Source organism: Lagopus muta, chromosome 15 (assembly GCF_023343835.1).
Source record: "Lagopus muta isolate bLagMut1 chromosome 15, bLagMut1 primary, whole genome shotgun sequence".
NCBI classification, from domain to species: Eukaryota; Metazoa; Chordata; class Aves; order Galliformes; family Phasianidae; genus Lagopus; species Lagopus muta.
In genome coordinates this window covers 10,184,954-10,204,121 of record NC_064447.1, presented here as the reverse complement: position 1 = coordinate 10,204,121, position 19,168 = coordinate 10,184,954, and the positions used below count along the sequence as shown (strand labels likewise).

The 19,168-nt window shown below is 53.7% G+C and overlaps 3 protein-coding genes across 5 annotated transcripts; 2 read left to right on the top strand and 1 right to left on the bottom strand.

Moving 5' to 3' along the window:
- The first annotated feature begins 68 nt into the window (after positions 1–68).
- Positions 69–9,653, top strand: SMCR8 (SMCR8-C9orf72 complex subunit). Its single transcript, XM_048961556.1, has 2 exons — positions 69–2,545; positions 4,741–9,653. The coding sequence occupies exons 1-2, from the start codon at positions 192–194 to the stop codon at positions 5,192–5,194; spliced, it is 2,808 nt and encodes a 935-aa protein (XP_048817513.1). The 5' UTR covers positions 69–191; the 3' UTR covers positions 5,195–9,653.
- Positions 9,509–14,856, bottom strand: SHMT1 (serine hydroxymethyltransferase 1). 2 transcript variants are annotated; one of them, XM_048961564.1, is made up of 12 exons: positions 14,797–14,856; positions 13,874–13,998; positions 13,263–13,408; positions 12,792–12,907; positions 12,541–12,701; positions 12,352–12,433; positions 11,868–12,080; positions 11,560–11,676; positions 11,183–11,305; positions 10,855–10,971; positions 10,568–10,678; positions 9,509–10,380 (listed from the first exon to the last, which is right to left on the bottom strand). In XM_048961564.1, the coding sequence occupies exons 2-12, from the start codon at positions 13,973–13,975 to the stop codon at positions 10,211–10,213; spliced, it is 1,458 nt and encodes a 485-aa protein (XP_048817521.1). In that variant the 5' UTR covers positions 13,976–13,998; positions 14,797–14,856; the 3' UTR covers positions 9,509–10,210. The 2 variants fall into 2 exon arrangements, with proteins under 2 accessions (XP_048817521.1, XP_048817520.1); XM_048961563.1 differs by lacking the exon at positions 14,797–14,856 and adding an exon at positions 14,200–14,681.
- Positions 14,857–15,235: 379 nt separating this feature from the next.
- Positions 15,236–18,814, top strand: LOC125700621 (chemerin-like receptor 1). 2 transcript variants are annotated; one of them, XM_048961566.1, is made up of 2 exons: positions 15,236–15,488; positions 16,845–18,814. In XM_048961566.1, the coding sequence occupies exon 2, from the start codon at positions 16,863–16,865 to the stop codon at positions 17,946–17,948; it is 1,086 nt and encodes a 361-aa protein (XP_048817523.1). In that variant the 5' UTR covers positions 15,236–15,488; positions 16,845–16,862; the 3' UTR covers positions 17,949–18,814. The 2 variants fall into 2 exon arrangements, with proteins under 2 accessions (XP_048817523.1, XP_048817522.1); XM_048961565.1 differs by having other exon boundaries at positions 15,236–15,643.
- Positions 18,815–19,168: the final 354 nt, after the last annotated feature.

The following is a 19,168-nucleotide window of genomic DNA, read 5'->3' as shown; positions in this document are numbered from 1 at the left end:
GCTGTGGAGGCGGCGGCAGCTCCGCTTCCGGGCGGCGGGGTGAGAGGTCGCAGCGTCATGTGAGCCCAAGATGGCGGCGGTGCCGCGGCGCCCGTGAGGGGAGCGGGGCCGGGGCTGCCCGGCCGTGACGGTGGTCGGGGGGGGCCGGGGCGGCCTCGGCGCTCCATGTCGGGGCCTCCCCTGCGGGAATAATGATCAGCGCCCCCGACGTGGTGGCCTTCACCCGGGAGGAGGAGCTGGGGGACGAGCTGTACCGGGAGCCGCCGCTGCCCGAGGAGTATTCCGTGCCGCTCTTCCCCTTCGCCGGCCACGGCGCCAACCCCTGGGCCAAGGTCGCCAGCTCCAAGTTCAGCCGGGACTTCATCCTCATCTCCGAGTTCTCGGAGCAGGTGGGGCCGCAGCCCCTGCTGACCATCCCCGATGACGCCAAGGTGCCGGGCAGTTTCGATCTCAATTATTTCTCCCTTCGAATCATGTCGGTGGATTACCAGGCTTCTTTTGTGGGACACCCTCCGGGCTGCGCCTACCCCAAGCTGAACTTCGTGGAGGACTCCAAAGTGGTGCTGGGGGACTCCAAGGAAGGGGCCTTTGCCTACGTGCACCACCTGACGCTGTACGACCTGGAAGCCAGGGGCTTTGTGAGGCCCTTCTGCATGGCCTACATTTCTGCTGACGAGCACAAAATCATGCAGCAGTTTCAGGAACTCTCTGCTGAGTTCTCCAAAGCCTCTGAATGCCTGAAAACGGGGAACAGGAAAGCGTTTGCTAGTGAGCTTGAGAAGAAGCTGAAGGATCTCGACTACACCAGGACTGTGCTGCACAACGAAACTGAGATACAGAAGAAAGCCAATGACAAGGGGTATTACACAACCCAAGCCATCGAAAAGGCCAACGAGTTGGCCAGTGTGGAAAAGTCTATTATTGAGCATCAAGATCTGCTAAAGCAGATTAGATCATACCCCTATAGGAAGCTGAAGGAGTCTGACTTCCACCCCTATGAGCCTGAATGTGCACTGGATCAGGCTGGCGCAGGCAGTGCACAGGACCTGGCTGCCTCAGACCCTGCTGAGCCAGGGGAAATGCACCTCTACTCCCGCCTGCCCTCCTACACTCCCAAACTCATCAAAGCAAAGCCTGCCAAATGCTTTGACAAGAAGCTGAAAACGCTGGAGGAGCTCTGCGATATTTATTTTTTCACCCAAACCCTAGATCAGCTGCATCACATTGAGAGGACTTTCAGAGGTGATGTGTGCTACCTCCTGACAAACCAGATCAGTAGGGCACTTCTGAAGCAACAGAATGTAACTAACTTTCTATTTGAAGACGTATCTTTTCTAGATGAAAAAGCACCTGAAAACCAGTACAGAGGCTGCCAGGGAGTCAGTCAAGATGCTGCTGATAGAAAGTGTTCAGAAGAGTCCTCCACTCCTAAAGTGGTTATCAGCCTGGGGTCCTACAAGTCTAGCGTGGAGTGTGTCCCAATCAAGATGGAGCAGGACATGGACGACCCTCAAGAACCTGCCATGACAGAATCCCTAACTTTTGAACACCAGGAGAACCTGGACTATCTCGATGCGGATCTTAAAGGCAGTATCAGTAGCGGTGAGAGCATTGAGGTTCTTGGGACGGAGAAATCTGCATCTGGGCTGATGAAATCGGAGAGCCAGGCCAGCTTGCCCATCAGCCCGAGCCCCCAGGTGGGCAGGAGCAAGGTGGGCAGCCGGAGGACCGTCAGTGAGGACAGCATTGAAGTCCTCAGTACCTGCCCCTCCGAGTCTCTTATCCCAGAAGATTTCAAAGCGAGCTACCCAAGTGCAATTAATGAGGAACCTTATGTGGATGATGAAGAGGGAGGCCTTCGCTTCAACCCCAGATTAAACCCAAACAACACTAACGAGCAGGAGGATGTCTCAAACCAGGAAAACTTGGCGCAGATTGATTCTGCCTGCTGTATTGGGAAGGAGAGCCCCAACTTCCTCGAGCCTCTGCCCGAACTGGGCCAGAAGCAGTGCGATGAGGACGGTGTGGTCAGGATTCCCCCTCAGCCATACCGGCAGGCTGAGCAGGGGCTGCGTGGCAGCTTTGTGAGCTCCCCGCCCTGTGACAGTGCTTCAGGGGGGCTCCTTCCCCATGAGCTCGACTCACGCTACCCCACAGCAGGCAGGGAGGTGAGCAGGACCAGCCTGGACGAGTGCTCAGACTCCACGAGCTACATCAGCAGCGCTGCCTCCACCTGCTCCGACCAAACTCCGTCTCCTGCTCACCCCGTGTGCCTCGCGAATGAGAGGCACAAAAAGAAGGCTGGGCAGAACGCGCTGCGGTTCATCAGGCAGTATCCCTTTGCCCACCCTGCAATATACTCTCTGCTCAGCGGAAGGACCCTGGTAGTGCTGGGGGAAGATGAAGCAATAGTCAAGAAGCTGGTGACCGCACTCTCCATCTTTGTGCCCAACTGTGGTGCTTATGCCAAACCTGTGAAACACTGGGTCACTTCCCCTCTGCATGTGGTGGATTTCCAGAGATGGAAGCTGATCGGGCTCCAAAGGTAAACTGGGGGGCTCCCTGCTTCTTGGTGTTGAGGTATATGATAAAAACTGAGTCCACTAAATGGGGAATTTCAGAGGGGATCTGATGTGCAGAGGCGTTCTCTTTATGTAATCACCTACACAGCTGCCACAGATTTCTGCTTCTGGGATGTATCTGTAGGAGGGCAGTGTGTTTGTCTGTTTCTTTACATTCAGCCTCGCTTAAGAATTAATCTAAAACATCTGCTGGGCACTTACTGCTTGGATCATAATGTTATTTGGCTAGGAGTTTTCCTGATGTTTTAGGTCTTTAGTCTAGCAAAACAAGGGAACAGACATTAGTCCCAGTGATTTCCTGGCTGGTCTGATAATGAAGCTCTCTTGAAGGCCCCGCTGTGCTTTGCTATCTCTCCTATCACCTCTTTCCAAAATTCTCAACGTTTTTGGCTATTACTGTTTCTGAAGCAAGCACTCAGGTATGCAGGCAGCCCAGTTTGTGTTGACAGGAGCATTCCTGCTGGTGTTGGTGAGTTCCTGTGACACCTGTGTTTCTGGTGAAGGACAGAGGTGCAAAGTCAGTGTTTGTGCTGGATCCTCTTGGAAGGGTAAAGGTACAGGTTTATGATGTGCTTTAGTGCAGGAAAAAAAGCACAGTGCCTGAAGAGCTCCTCAGGCTGCAGAGTTGGAACTGCAGCTCGGGTGCAGGGGGGACCTGTTCAGGGCAGAGGGCATCGCTGAGGCAGACGTCCCTCCCCCAGCACCCACTCCTAAAATGTGGCTTTGTAGTTCCTGTTAGCAAATAGCGATTGCTCAGCTCTTAAGATTTTGTCTTTTCCTTCATTGTTGTTATGACAAGGATTTTCTGTGCCTTACCAGGATGTGTTCCAGCACTTCGGGTGCAGATATAGCAGGTGGCAGGGAATGCCTACTTCTGTCACTGAGGTGGAAAGAATGATTCAGAGTGATGAGAAGAATACCCATTGCTCAGAACCAAGCTGGAATGGCTTCTAAAGGAGTGTTTCTGAGCATCCAGAAAGCTGAAATGCAGAAATCTGTTTTCCAAGCTGCTGAGTATTGCATCTCTGGTTGTGGATGGCTGAATAATCCTGAGCTGTGAGCTCGCCCTCATTTTTGTGCTTGTGGGATAGGCTGCCAGGTCTGCCAGCAGCTCCTTCAAAACGTCTCTGCTGTTGGTGAGATGTTTACAAGCCCTGGATGTTTGCTGGCTAATTAATGTTTGTGGCTAGATGCAGTTTGTATGATGAAAAGTTACTTTTGTTTAAAAAAAAACAACAAAAAACCAACCAACAAGGACTGCTTGTAACATGTGTCAGTCATTCAGACTCTTCTCTGTGGAATGTTAATTAGTTGTTGAGTTTAACATGGATGCTCTCAGCACACCATTTATATGAGGGCCATAGGAAGGAAGTTGGAGGCTAAATTAATTATTGAAGCACAGCTGTAAGGGTGCTGTTCTCACAAAGCCGCACTGCCTGGGCACAGGGGCAGCTCTTGCATCAGCAGTTGGAGCTTCTGGTTTGGGGCTGGGAGCTGCTTCTCACCAGGGCAATTTGAACCAGGCAGAACTGCAAAGCAGAAGGTAGGATCTGCGTAGGCTTGTAATTTGCATTTAAATAGCATTAATTTAGGCTTGGTGAATAATTGCAAGCGTGCTGCAGATTTGCATCTGGGTGAAGAAGGACTGGGCTCAGCCGGGGAATATTCTGGTCTGAGGACGGTTCCCTTTTTAAAGGAAGGTTTTGTTCCTCTTTGAGCTCCTCAGGGCAGCTCCTTCCCAAAACAACCAGACAGGGGGAAGGTGGAGCTTGTGGCAAGGGGATTTCTGTTCTGTTTCCTTCGTGTCATATCCAGAAGGGAGCCCACAGCTGCCGCAAGATCTGCTTCTGTTACCAGAAGTGTCGCTTCCCAGCCTCTCTGTCCTCATTTCTGCATCTGCGAGGGGGAGGAAGCTGCCCACAGGTCCGTGTTTGTGAAGCAGCACAGGCGCAGCGTGGATCAGTGTGCGTGGATCCGGGGGATGGAGCTTCCCTCTGTCAGAGCAGAGAGGCGGTTCAGCCGTCCTCTTCCGTGCCAGCCTTAGTTTGCCCTCAGCGTATCCAAAGCCGGCAGGAACTTGGGTGCGATGTGGGGCACGGGGCAGCCTGCTTCGTAGCTCCTGGTTTCCTCCAGCTTAAGCTCTCTCTTGCTCTTCCAGGACTGCATCACCAGCTGGAGTGAACGCGCTGCATGCCCTGAGCCGCTACGGCCGCTACGTCAGCATCCTGGATGCCGACAGCAAGACGCTGCGCTGCCCGCTGTACAAAGGCTCCTTGGTGGCCAGGCTGGCGGATCACCGCACGCAGATCAAACGGGGCAGCACCTACTACATGCACGTCCAAAGCGTCCTCACCCAGCTGTGTTCAAAAGCCTTCCTCTATACCTTCTGCCACCATTTGCACCTTCCCATCAACGAAAGGGAACCGGAGGAATCCGTTGTGAACCGTAGGATGAACTTTCTGAAGCTTCATCTGGGCCTCGCCAATGAAGATATGAAAATTGTACAGTATTTAGCTGAGCTGCTGAAGCTGCAGTACATTCAGGAACCTGGCCAGGGGGCGAATCCTCTGCTCAGATTTGACTATGTTCCCAGCTTTTTGTACAAAATCTAGCAGCACGTAGGCTGTCTGCCTGCATACTCGGATTCTGATAAAGATCATCCATGCTTGGCATTGATGCTGTCTGCAGTAGCTGTCATACGTCAGGAAGGGGCAAAGAAGCCATTGTATGTGCAAGCATTTCTGCTTCGTAGAAATCAGTGTCTGAGGGACTGAATTTCAGTGTGGTTCCCTGTTGCTGAGAATGTAGGTGTTCCATCACATAAAACACTGGGCACTCTGTTTTTAAATGTTAGAAGGAACACTATTAACTTTTAAAATATACCATGGTAGCACCCCAGGGGGATTATGGCATGGAGGGAGAGATGAGCAGTGCTCAGTGGTGTGCAGCTCCATTAAACATGCAGGACTCTGCACTTCTGCCGGAGCCACGATGTTGTTGCTCCTTTCCATGGAGCCAGGGCAGAGACCAGCAGAGAAATACAAAGGCCACATAAAGTTTTTAGCTCAGTAGTGTCTCATGTTAGCATGGGATGTAAGCAGTGTACACGTGGAAGCTCCCTGCCAGGACAGCAGTGTGCATTTACCTGTGAAGCAGCAGCTGGTGATGTACTTTTCCATATTTTCTGAGTTTCTTGGAGTTGCTTGTCCCTGGCCCTGAGGGGCAGCAGCAGAAGCACGTGGGCTTCCCTCCAGATAGTGTTTGTGAGTTTCTCAGCTTTGTTAAAACTGGAATGGAGTTGAACTCCTTCAGCATGCTAGCACCAAGGCTCCTCTGCTGTGAATGTAGAGCACTGTGCCTTGTTAATTTGTCACATCCTGTTTGCTGGGTGAGCTCTGTGAAGGGTGGAGAGGAGACCAGGTATCCTAAAAACTAGTGAAGCTGGGAGTGACCTGCTAAGGAGAGATGGGCTTTAAAGTGCTTTTTGTGATGGAGAGCCACACAGTGCGATTCAGCTGAAGCTGTGCTGTGAGACAGCAAGCCTCTGCAGCAGGCTGCCCAGCCAGTGAGGTACTAGTGCTCAGGAGAGGGCTAGGAGGAATTGAGTGGATTCCACGTTGTATCTGTATCGTTTCTATTTTTGTTGTTTTTGGGGATTTGACCTTTGTGCTTGGTGGCAAAGCCAGGTCAGTGTCACCACAGGCTGCTTCTGGCTGTGCCAATTCACTTTATTTTATTGCCAAGCCTTTGCCGTGTCTCGACTACCTCTCACATTGTGCTCTGGGTGGTTCAGGACAGGGCAGAGCTGCAGATCTCTGAGCCCAGACACAAGCACTTTCCTTGCCAGGAGGGCAGTGCCACCACCACGATGATGCAGCTGGAAGATTGTCCTTTGGTGTGGGAGCTTTGTGCTGGGCACAGCGCTTCCCTCTGGAGTCTGGCAGGAGGTGCAGCTTGTTGGCTGCAGCCTGCTCTGCCCCGTGCTGTGTGGCAGCAGCTGCTCCTGCGGTACGTCTGAGCGAGAGAAAGAAGTCTCTCTAGGAAAGGCAGCCTGGTTTTATTTCTTTTTAGCACTTTTCTGATTATGGGAGGAGAACAGCTAAGATTGTACGAGATTAGTTGAAGTTTTTTATTTTAATTTTTATTTGCTTGTTTTTTTTAAAACGTCTGTTTACCATAATCATGCTGGAATGGAATGTGATCCTTCCATGCCTGGGGAAGTTTCTGTGTGTGGATGGAGGCTGGGGTTTGTCAGCATGAGCCTAAACCCTCTTGAAACATGCTGTGATAACTGTGCTGCTCGGAATCCTGTGCCCCAAAGACAGGGAGCCTCTGTGGGGAGGCTGTCATCCAGCCACCAGCATCGCCACTCCGGTACCAACCTCCTGCTGCCCTGCCTGCAGAGGGCCCTTGGAGCAGTCCAGGAGGTATTAACCAACAAGGCAAAGAGTCTGTGTCAAGTAGCAGCGTCACTTGTGGTGGCTTACAGTGAGGCAGCTGGGATGCTTGACTCATGACAGTCTCAAGAGGGCTTTCAAGGCCAGGGGTTGCTTGTGCTGGTCTCTTTGGTGTGCAGTGGGGAAGCAGTACAGCTTCATGTTTGCTGAAGGGAAGCAGTGTGCCTGTGCATGGGGCTGCACACCCTCATAGCATGTTCAAAGACCTTTTCCTTCTCGGATGCTATCTGTGTCCTCCTGTGTGCTGTTGTCGCATGTAACTGGGTCTGCTGGTGAAGGACTTCCATGTCCATACAAAACGTACTTTCTGAAGTGGCTCGCGGTGTCTCCTTGTTGGTCTGTGTGCATCTGGACGACTTCCATTGCGATTCCCCGGGATGAGGAAGGCACCAGGCAGTCTCAAGCTCCCTGCACCCTGCCTGACTCACAGCTCTGGAAAAGCTTTCGTCACAGCAGCTCATGTTTTGTGCTGGGAAACTACTTGCAGTGTTTGGGTTTGAGGAGGGCCAGGAGCTCTTTGCCTGCTGACTCACGTGTCTCTTGCTGCGGGCTGACAGCTCAGAGCAGCAGAGCAGGTTCGATGATCAGCACTGGCTGATTTCATAGTCGTAGTGGTCTTTATCTGGAATGTTCAGCTGCCTTCATAAACTGTCAGATAAGTCACTTCTCCTCTACCAAACCTAAAGTACTGATATTCAAGGCTGTGTTGAGCAATACTTGCACTTCCACCTGTCTGACCTGCTTTATCTCTCCACCACAAAGCACTTCTGAATTTTGGAGGATGCCCTGCGGGCTTCACTGGGGCTGTCACCTGTGTTATCTGCACCCGGGCCATTGGGAGGGAGCTGTGTGTGGAAACACACCTGGGAGCATTTGTCCTCAGGATGCTTGTGGCAGAACAGCCGGATGGCCCCGAGCTCACCTTCCTGCACAGGGCATGAGGAGTTGTGCCAGGCTCTGGGCAGTACCTCGCTGAGGTTGCAGCTGAGGGCAGTCGGATGCAGCTGGTGGTTCAGGAGCTGAATTCCTCTTTGCTCAGCCATTTATCCGTCTTTCTGATCTGACTGCACAGTAAAGATCCTTATATCAGCACTTTAAGACATTTTCCTCATCTTCACTGTGTTACCTCACTGGTTTCCAATACAGGCAGACTTGCAACAAGTTAAGATCTTACTAACAGCTCCTGTGAAGAATCCTAGCATGTGTGTTAGCTGGCTCATACCGCACCACAGTCCTCCAGCACGAGCAGGGCTGATTCCCCACAGCCTCTGCATGGTGCTGCCCAGCCTTCCTGCGTCTGCCCTCCGCACCAACGCCAGCAGTGTTGTGCGCAGCCCTGATCTGCTCCTGCAAGTGCTGCCTCCCGCCCTGCGCTCCTGCATGCTGACTGCAGCTCCATCCTCTCTGCTGGCTGCTGTGGGATGAAGGCTTTTAGGGCCAGTTGGAAAATTCATCATGGGAAAGGCCTCCCGTGGCTGCCTGGCTGGGAGGGCAGGGCTCAGTGTTTGCGCTCCTCTTGTTCCCTGCATTGGGAGACATCTGCTCGCTTGTGCTCTGAGCTGCACTGCCGGCCCCTTTGGGATCCCACCACGAGGATGGTCAGCCATAGGAGTAGGCGATACCAACCCTAAGCAGGTTGCATTTCTCAGAGGATAGTGCTTGGATTTTCTTTCATCCAGTAGCAATCACTTCTAAGCAGCTCCAAAGCTGTCTTGCCTTGACTAGGGAAGCACTGCCTATACTCTAGCAATATTAACCATTTTGTAAGGGCTGGGAGAAGCACTGGAGGAGTGAGAGCTGATGTCTCCCTGCCCCAGACTCGTTCTGTGGTTTTCATTCAGCACTGGAATGAATGCAGGCAGCCCTGAGCCCACGGTCTCGAGGCAGGTGACTGCTCACACTGCTGGTTTGGCATCCTGGAGAGCCGGGCAGGACCCACTGCAGGACACGGGGCTTATAGCAGCGCTTTGGAAAGGCACCTCTAAGTGTGCTGGGCAATTCAGTGAGCTGCATCGGCTGAAGGAGGGTGCCAGCTCTGTGCTGTGCCCCAAAAGCACAATGTTAGACTGAGCAGGACTGTACCCTGCTATTTGAGGGAGCCTTGCACTTGCTGCCAGAGCTGTGGCTCACTGCTCATGAGACGTGTTTTAACTGGAAGGCAGAAACACAGGGTACCCAGCCCTGCTGCTCACCCCAGTGCAGGGCGAGCACGGATGGGGATGGGGCTGGGGCTGGAGCTGCCTCTGAGGGCTGCGAGGAGGCTGTGATGAATTCTCATCTTATTTTAAAGCACTGTATCCTATTACTGCATGTTGAGTTCCGTGTGTGTGCCTGTGTGTGCCGAATGCTTGTGTCAGTAGTTAGAGCGAGTGTGACGGGAGAAGTCCAAGAAGCATGTCTCAGTGTCGTGCTGTGTTACTGCACAAGAATTTAACAGATGTTAACACCAAATGACTAGTCTGAAAAATGTACTTTAAAAAAAAATTATTTATTTGGGTTCAGATATTTTTGAAATACAAAAATTGGTTGTATTTTTTAAAGCTTATAATTCTTGTCATACATTGTGGTTAAATTCTTAATTTTACTGTGCTTATTAAAAAATGGTTCTACCTAAGGTATGTCCTCAGAGGTCTGAGAAACCGCTGGAGGTGTTGGCTTGTGCTGTGGTGGAGCTGGACTGGTGGCCCCGGCAGGGCTGTTCTCTGGGTATGGGATAAGGCTCAGCCCTGGCAAAATGTGTGGAGGCCCAAAAGGAGGCTGGTGTGTGTGTAGGAAGTCGAGTCTTGGAGGCTGAAGCCAGGAAGACTTTGTAAGGGTGCGAGGTTCCTGGGCATGGGACCCTGAGTGCTGGCTTCTGGTTGTCCCTCCTGGTTGTGAAGGCAGACAGGAAGCCTGTGTAATCTCATCTACTGCTCCCACAGCAGATCAATCCCAAACCTTGCCTCGAGGTCAGGGATTTCCTTCTGCTCAGGCCCATTTGTAAAATCTAGTGGTGAAATCTAGCTCAGAGGGGCTCCGGTGTTGGAAACAGGAGGGGAGAGGTGAGGAAGAGTCAGATGAGGAGCTGCTGCATGGGGCCAGTGCCAGCAGGAAGGTGCAGGGAGAAGGCAGCAGGGCTCGTTCCAGGGGTGTGAGTGTGCCATGCTCTGAGAGTGGGCACAGTGCCTCCCATTACAGGACTGGCAGTCCTGGGAGTGGGAAGGTTGCTGCAAATGCCTCCACCTCTTCCTTCAGTGCCTTTAGCTCTCCCCGGTATTTTTCCTCCTCCAGTTTCTCCTTGAATTCCTTCAACGTGGCCTTGGGGCTCATGTCCTTCTGCACGCGCAGCGTCAGCTCGATGCCTGCAGGGGGAGAGATGTGTGCTTCAGCCCCATCAGCAGGCAGGTGCCACTTCCAGCAGCTCTCAGCCCTGCCATGGCTGGCAGGGTTGGGGCTGCTCCCCAGGATGCTTGGGAGAGGAGGTGCTGGGCTGCCAGGGACTTGCTGTCCTGTGCCACCACCACCTGCTTGAGGAAATGGGACCCTCACCTTTGTGGATGTACTGAGCCACCATGCGGAAATCATCCTGCCGAAAGCCACGGGAGGTGAGAGCTGGTGTCCCGAAACGCAGACCGCTGGGACGGAGGGCACTGACATCACCTGCACCAGAACAAGCAGCGTGTGACCTAATTCCAGCACTGCTGTGGTGGGGACTTGGCCTGGCCCCTAGTGGCTGGGAGTTCTGTGAGAAGCTCCGTGTGGCCCTGGGGAGCACAGGGCACGACAGACATCCAAGCACGTGGGGCAGAACATGGTGGAGCTCGTGGGATGCCTACCAGGGCATGTGTTCTTGTTGCAGGCGATGGAGCAGAGTTCCAGCACCCGCTCAGCCCGGCCACCGTCTGTACCTCTGCTGCGCAGGTCCAGGAGAATGAGGTGGTTGTCAGAGCCCCCTGCAGAGAGAGGAGAGTTGAGGTGAACCCTTGAGATTTCAGCAAAAGAAAGAAAAAAAAAAAAAAAGAGGCTTGAGAGTGCAGTGTTAAGAAATAGTTTAGTTCCAGCAAAGCCCTGCCCGTCATGCCTGTGCACATGTTGCCCCAGTGGTTGGCTCAAACCTGGGATACCAAGCTGGTCCCAACCCAGGCAGCTGAGGCTGTTCCTTACCTGTTACAATGTTGTAGCCCAGCTCCATCAGTGCTGCTGCCAGTGTCTTGCAGTTGGCCACCACCTGCTGCTGGTAAGCCTTGAACTCGGGAGTCATGGTCTGCTGCAGTGCCACAGCAATCCCTGGGGATGAGGCACAGCAGTGAGCTTTTAAGGACCAACAAAAATCATCTTGGAAGCCAAGAAAGCTCATGGACAATCCCTTCCCCTAACCGTGTAGGATAGGAACAGCTTGGTTTCTCCCCCAGCCGCATCAAGCTGGCTGCTCTTTACTGCTATACCTCTCAGCTGGAGCCCTCTGCAGATACTGGGGCTCAAAGCTGAGCCAGGACATCTTTGTCCCCTCCTCACCATCCCAGCCCAGTGCAGACGCGTACCTGCGATGGCATGGTTGTGTGGCCCTCCCTGCAGCCCAGGGAAGACCGCTTGGTTGATGAGGCTCTCCAGATTGTAGAGTGTTTCCTTTCCTGTCTTGGGGTCCGTGCTGCGGGTGCCTGTGGGAGGAGAGAGCAGGGTAATACATAAGGCAGCTCGGGAAGGAAATCATGCTTGTTCTTCAGATCTGAGCCTTTGTGATGCCCCAGATCTTTCTGCCCTTCCTCTTTCCCAGCTGGAGCAGGAAGGAGCTTTAACCCGCATCTCCCCTGGCCTGGGTGGAGAGTTTCTCCTGGCTCAGGTCAGGCACCTTTGCGATAGAAGATCATGCCGGCCCTGCAGCCCCTCAAGGTCTTGTGGGTGGTGGTGGAGACAACGTCGCAGTGTTCAAACGGTGAGGGCACGACGCCCGCGGCCACCAGCCCGCTGATGTGGGCCATGTCGGCCATCAGGTAGGCGCTGTTGGCGTCGGCAATCTGTCGCATGCGGGCATAGTCCAGGTTGCGTGAGTAACAACTGACACCTGCAAGGACAGAAGGGAATGGCCTCAAGCTGTGCCAGAGGAGGTTCAGTTTGGATATTAGGAACATTTTATTCGTCAAAAGACTGGTCAGGCACTGGCACTGCTGCCCACGGAGGTGGTGGATTTGACGATAGAGGTCTTTTCCAACCTTAATGATTGTGTGATCCTTTGAGTCCCTTCCACCCTGGGCTGTTCAGTGATCCTATTCTATAATTCTGCAATTGCCCACTGGCTTCAGGATGCCACCCCGTGTGTGAGGGTTGCTCCTTACCTGCTATAATCAGCTTGGGGTGGAACAGACGGGCATTCTCCTCAAGTCGGTCGTAGTCAATGTAACCAGTCTTGGGATTCACCTGGGAGAGGAAGAGGAGCATTCAGCCACTTTGGCAGGGGTGCTGTCAAGAGGTTCTTCCACTTATGAAGGCCATAACCTGGCTCCCACTGGAGCAGCTTTCTATACCTTGTAGGGCATGGACTCGAAGAAGACAGAGGTGGCAGAGATCTTCTTCTTGTCCGTCATGAACCCGTGGGTTAGATGACCCCCATCAGGCAGGTCCAGCCCCATGATTCTGCCATGGGGCTCCACCAGGGCCGTGTACACCGCAAAATTAGCAGGTGACCCTGTGGCAGGAACACACAAGGCAGTTCATAGGTGCTGGGGCATGCAGAGGCTGCCACAGCCTGTGCTGCCTGCTCTGGGGACACCATTACCTGAGTAGGGCTGGACGTTGACACCCCACTTCTGGGGATCGAGGCGGAATGCCTGCAGGGCTCGCTTCTGGCACAGCCTTTCCAGCTCATCTACAAACTCGGTCCCACCATAGTACCTGCCAGTAAAGGACAGGGAAGGAGTTACACTGAGGTCGGTGTCTGCTGAGAACAAAACCTCAGGGTTAAAACGAATCTCTTCATTCAGGAATGCATGCCCAAGGCAGTGCCAGCTGTGAGACCAGGATGCTGCTGTTTGCAAGCAGCAGACATGACCCTGCTACAACTACCTGGTGCACGGCCAAGGACAGAAACTGAAAGGGTCAGATCCTGTCCTGCAGGAGTTCAGTTGCCAGCACCAGGACATGGCTTTCTTCCCAGAGATGAGGTATTGAGATGAACGTGGCAGTGCAGATGGTCCCTGTCCCCTCCTTACAAGAGTTTGGGTGTCTCAGGCTCTCCCCAGCCCCATACCTCTGTCCAGGGTAGCCTTCAGAGTATTTATTGTTCAAGCAGGATCCCAGTGCCTCCAGGACTGCGCAGCTCGCAAAGTTCTCTGACGCAATCAGCTCCAGCCCCAGCCTCTGCCGCTGCTTCTCCTTCTTGATGATGTTGTATACCTTGGGGAGGGAGAGAAAGCTTCACTTGTGCCAGCTCTTCACAGAGGCATTGGTGCTGCATGGCGTGGGATGCACCCTCAGAGGAGTTAGGATAATGGAGAGCAGCCTGAAAGCCACTGGAGAAGGGAGGTGAGGTCCCTTCTTGGTACAGCTGATCACGTGTCCTGCCTCGTTCTGGGTTTCTCTGGTAGATACCACAAAGCCATCAGATAATTCAGCTTTGCTTGGGCTGGAGCCAATGGCTATGCTGCCGGGTGGTTGTGAAGTGCTGGGCCTGGTGCAGGCATCTGAGCTCCAGGCAGAGAGTTACGAGCAATGGCTGAGAAATGACAGCCATAGAATTTGCACGTACCTGGAGGATGCCCTCTCTGTCCATAACAAGGCACAGGGGCTGGCCGAGTCCCGGCAGCTTAACCTTGCACTGTGCCCCTGGTTCAAGGAGGTCGGTGTCCCTATAGCTCTCACCTCAGGGTCATTGCTTTCAAGTGGCTCCAGTAGCATCTTACTGTGGGAGGCCCACAGCTCTGCGCTGGGGAGGCTCCCAGCACCCTCTGTCACGTTTGCCATCTGTCCACTGCCTCTGATGCCACCTGCAAAAGGCAAAGGGAGGGTGTTTATTGCAGCAACATGGCTACTTCCAGTATCTGTTCTCCCCCCACCTTGATATCACACAACCAAGGTGTGGCCTCCCCCTACCTGCCCCTGTCCTGGCACTTGGGGACATAGAAAGTCCCTAAGAAGCATGATAAGAAACATGATAAAACAAGAAACGTGATAAAATCCAGCAGTACCATTTCATTTCACTCAGGCTTTAGACATAAACTTGCTCTAAGCCCAAGGCAGCAGCAGCCCTGCAGCACTGAGCATTACAAAGCAGCGCACAAACTCCAGGGCAGCCATGGCAGCCCAGCTCCAGTCCTGGCTGTGCACAAAGTGTCTTTTTATCCATTAACCCCACAAGGTCACAGAGGGGCCGTGAGCTGGTTGTTAAGCAATCCACTCCGTTCAGCAGCGCGGCCCCCGCTGGGCTCGGAGGCCCGGCTGCCCCGGGGCTTTGCTGGCAGCGGGGAAACGCTGTCAGAGACGCGGGCTGAAACGAAGGCGCGTTGTGTGGGGCGCTGTGCGAATGCACGCTGCTGCCAAAGGGCTGCAGAGAGAACAAAGCTGCCAGGAGGAGCCCCTTTGCCACCCTCCTGGTGGGACATGAGCGTGGGCACGGCCCTGGAGTTCCACCTGCTGCATCACACGTGGCTCCGTCGCATCCCATATCCAGGATCCGGTACCCGCCCCGACACCCGTGCTGCAGCACCACCGCCCGCCCCGCTCCCACTTCGCACGGTCCCTGTCCGCCCGCCCGCCCCATCCCTGCCCGCCCCGCAGCCTCGCACCGCACCGATACGGATCCCGATCCCGGCCCGCTCAGCCGCCCCGAGGCAGCCCGCGCTCCTAGCATAGGCTGCCGGGTCACACCCCTGCAGCCCTCGACCAATCAGCGCCCGAACGAAGAACTTTGCGACAACTTTTCGTCCAATCCGCGCCGCGCTCCGCCCCCTCCCCGCTCCCCATGACCCGCGCTCAGGCGGGGCGGGCGGCGCTGCCGGCACGCGGGTTGACCTTGGCCGGGCCGGGGGCTGCGCCGGGCCCTGCGCACACGGGAGCCGCCCACTTCCCCAGCACCGGGGCTCCCCGCCGGCCGAGATCCCCCGGGCCTCCCTGCCAGCCCTGGAGGTGCTCCCCGCTGCCCCGCATCCCGCCGCCCCGGTGGCGGGGCTGCTGGCCGGGGTGATGCGCTGAACTCGGGTCCGCTGTGCGTGGTGCTCGGCCACGGTGTGGGAGCACAGCCTGCGGAAGCAGAGCATGCACTGCTCCCTGCGCACAGAGCAGCCCTGCTGCACTGCGGGGTGGGCCGGTGCCCTGGAGGAATGTTTCAGCCCCGGAAGGATGAGGCTTGCAGGCAGGAGTAGCGCTGCGCTGTGCGCTTCAAACACAAGCGGGCCCTTGGGTTTGGCCAACCTGACCCAAGAGACCACGGACAGAACTTCAGGGGTTAAATGAGCGTGCTGTAAATTGAGGAACAGAGGTAGGGAATAAGCGGTCCCAGTAAATTCCTTGTGATCCCAAGCGATGGAAAAGCAGAGTGTGCACTGTGAGTCACAGCGTGAGGAGCGGTGTCTCAAAGCAGTGGGGCTGCAGTGCGTGGGGCTGCAGGCAGAGCGGGAGCAGTGCGGTGCTGCGGTGAGTGCCGCCGGGTCCTGGCGGTGAGGGGTGCTGGGTGCAGAGCTGGGTGTGTGGGTGCAGGGGTGGCTGTTGCTCCAAAACTCACCTTGGATACCGCTCTGCCTGAACTGTGCACGTCCTTAGGTGCTTTTCTCCCAGGTAACAGTGATAGGATAGAAGTAATGGCCTTAAGCTGCACTAGGGGAGGTTCAGGATGGATGCTAGCAACAATTTCTTCTCCCAGAGAGCGGTCAGGCACTGGCACTGCTGCCCAGGGAGTGGTGGGGTCACCGTCCCTGGAGGTGCTCCAGAATGTGGAGATGTGGCACTGAGGGCTGTGGGCAGTGGGCACGGTGGGGTGGGTTGGGGCTGGACTTGATCTTGGGAGATCTTTTCTATCTTAATAATTCTATGATACTTGGATAGCTGCTGAAGGAACAATCTTTTAACTTCAGAAATCTAACAGTTTTTAGCCCTGCTAATTTGTCTTCCATCACCAAAGAGCTTGGCCACAGCTGTGCAAGTTGGGTTTTTGTAGTTCTGCTCTCAGCCCATGGGCGGCTGCTGTCACAGACTGCTTGTGGGTGAGTTGTTCTGACACTGCCAATGCCAGTGGCAGAGCCTGGGCTGGTGTCTCGGGTCACAGGGTGACAGGGAGACAGGGCAGATGCCAACCCTCAGCCCGCAGCCTCCTGGGCCCTGTGGTGTGGAAAGAGCTGTAAGCAAAAAGATCTTTGATATCATTTGTTTTCTGCCTCTCAGCATTAGTGGGCTGGCTGTCAGTGTGGGTGACAATCTCCCAGGGACTTGCCAAGAGATAAGTAATTCTTTTAGTCTTGGTTGGTCCCTGTCTGCAAAAGCTTGCAGCACTGGGACTCTGAGTTGTCCCCATGATGGCTGAGCCTCTGCTCAAACATCTCCCCTTCCTGCTGGCATCACCCTTTCATGACAAGATCAGATCAACTCAAAACTTTCGGACTCTCTTCCTCCCTCTGTATCGGTTCACTTGCTCAAGTGGCTTAAATTCCTTGTGCCTCACAACTATTTATCTACCATTCTGAAACTTGAGATGTTCTATAGAGAAGTATGTTCGTTATTGAGTCATTTTAAGTGCAGGTTTCATCTTTGCATATCCATTTTGTGTGTGGTTGCAGTCAAAGATTCTCCCCAAAGCTAAGGGAGCTGCAGGTGATAGCAGTGTGTGCTCTTATGGTTTCAGGACCCCAGCTTGCTGGCAATGGAGACCGTCTCTTCTTCTCCATCACCCTTCCCTGACAGCTCCCCCTCCATGCCCTCTGGGAATGCCACAGTCCACGACCACTACTCTGGCCTCCAGAAGAGCCTGCATGTCCTCTCCATGGTGGTGTACAGCATTGCCTGTGTGCTGGGGGTGACAGGGAACGGCCTCGTCATCTGGATTGCAGGCTTCAAGATGAAGAAGACAGTGAACTCAGTGTGGTTCCTCAACCTGGCCATCGCTGACTTCATCTTCACCTTTTTCCTGCCCCTCAGCATCATCTACACCGCTCTGGACTTCCACTGGCCCTTCGGGAAGTTGCTCTGCAAGCTGAACAGCACCATCGCCTTCCTCAACATGTTTGCCAGCGTCTTCCTCCTGATGGTCATCAGCGTGGACCGCTGCGTGGCCGTGGCTTTCCCCGTGTGGTCCCACAACCGCAGGAGCCCAGAGCTGGCGGCCAGGGTGGCGCTGGGGACATGGGGGGTGGCTGTCCTGCTCAGCTCCCCATACCTCATTTTTCGTGACACTGCGGTCAGTTCCCGTAACATCACCAGCTGCTACAACAACTTCGCGCTGTCTGATGACTACACGGCCGAGGAGACACGGAGGCTGTGGAGGATGCGGCACAAAGCGATGATCGTAACGCGGTTCTTATGTGGGTTCCTCATCCCCTTCACAGTGATTCTCATCTGCTACAGCGTTGTTGCTGTCAAGCTGAAAAGAAGGCAACTAGCCAGCTCTGCAAAGCCGTACAGAATTATCATTGCCGTCACAGTCTCATTCTTCCTCTGTTATTTCCCCTATCACGTCTTCTCCTTGCTAGAAATATCTCAAAACTCTTCCAGTCACGAGATGAAAATGGCCCTCTACATAGGAATCCCCTTGGTTTCCAGCCTCGCTTTCTTCAACAGCTGTATAAACCCCATCCTTTACGTCTTTGTGGGGCCAGATTTCAAGGAGAAGTTTTGCCAGTCCATCTTGTCGACCTTTGAAGGGGCCTTCAGTGAGGAGTCAATGCTGGGCAGCCTGAGCAGCAGGAGGAAGTCCAGGTCTGCCTCGGAAGCAGAAGTCCCAAGGCTCTGACTGGGCATGGTTCATCATGGGCACACTGCAGGGCAGTTTTCTCTCTCTTTTTGTCTCTCTTCTTCTCTCTGCTTTTTTTCCCACTGATTTGTCACAACATCCCATTTTTAGCAGGCGACCCTTTGTAAACGACACTGAGTCTGTGACTTTGCTGACAGGACTCCCTTTATTTTCCCTTCTCTCCAGCGTTCTTCAGCCATGAGAAGCAGCCTCTGAGCTCAGTGGGTCACCTTGTAGGCACCCGAGTCTGCAGCACCACTGGGTTCACCCCCAGGGCATTCCCAAATGGCAAGTTAGCTGCTGGCAGGATGTGTTCTCTGCACTTGCCAGGCTTTCCTGGCAGCCAGTCTTTGCTGGGATGCAAAATTCTGGGGTTCCACCAGAGGGCAAAATTGGATGCAGGTACGCTGGCAGCAGGCGCAGCCGGCACTTCAGCTGGCCAAGAGGGCGGAGGGAAGAGCTGCTTCATAAATTCCTTATAACTGAATCAGTAAAGAAAAGACATCTTTTCCTGTGCATCATACCGATCTGGCACATGGGCTGCTGATTTTTAAGTAGAAGATGATTAAATTAAAAAAAAAAAAAAAGCAGGATGAACATGCAGTGGGATCTGTCTGGAGGCACTTCAGCAAATGCAGCTTTTAAAGAAATAGGATTATGAGGTGGTTATGTGTATTTTTGTAGGGTCTAGGCTAGCTTCGTCCTTTCCCTCCCGAGACAAGTTGTTGGTTGTGTCCCACTTACCCACTTACTTTGGTGTTCAGCATAACTGTTCCTAAGTAATGCTACTCCACGTTTGTGTTTGACCTGCTTCTGGCCCTTGTATAGCTGAAAAGTCTCATTTTGTACTGTTGGTGAATGCATATTAAACTCCATTAAACTTATTTAAAACATACCCAGCCTATTGTGCTGCCTGTGTGATCCATTCAAAACGTGCATGCTCATGTTTGCTGACAAAGCAGCTAGATAAGAAGGTTCAATACCCATGATTTGGAAATTGCTCCCAGTAACTCTCCCCTGTCTGACATAGGCAGCACTCGGCCTGTGTGAGGAGGTTTGTCTGAAATCCAGCAAGGCAGAGAAGGAAGAGCAAATCTGGAATTGGTTTTGCCCACATTTCACTTTTGCAAAGTGCTTGGGATGAAGATGGTGGTGTTATTCCCCTGGGTTTGATCGGCCTCTGAACAGCTTCAATGACTATGGCATACAATGTCGGTCAG

Coding starts and splice junctions, on each gene's coding strand:
- SMCR8 (XM_048961556.1), top strand. CDS start 192: ATGATCAGCGCCCCCGACGTGGTGGCCTTCACCCGGGAGGAGGAGCTG. Junction 2,546..4,740: donor AAGCTGATCGGGCTCCAAAG/GTAAACTGGGGG, acceptor TTGCTCTTCCAG/GACTGCATCACCAGCTGGAG.
- SHMT1 (XM_048961564.1), bottom strand. CDS start 13,975: ATGGCAAACGTGACAGAGGGTGCTGGGAGCCTCCCCAGCGCAGAGCTG. Junction 11,677..11,867: donor CATGATCTTCTATCGCAAAG/GTGCCTGACCTG, acceptor CTCCTCCCACAG/GCACCCGCAGCACGGACCCC. Junction 11,306..11,559: donor ACACAACCATGCCATCGCAG/GTACGCGTCTGC, acceptor CCTCATCCCCAG/GGATTGCTGTGGCACTGCAG.
- LOC125700621 (XM_048961565.1), top strand. CDS start 15,533: ATGGAAAAGCAGAGTGTGCACTGTGAGTCACAGCGTGAGGAGCGGTGT. Junction 15,644..16,844: donor GGGAGCAGTGCGGTGCTGCG/GTGAGTGCCGCC, acceptor TTATGGTTTCAG/GACCCCAGCTTGCTGGCAAT.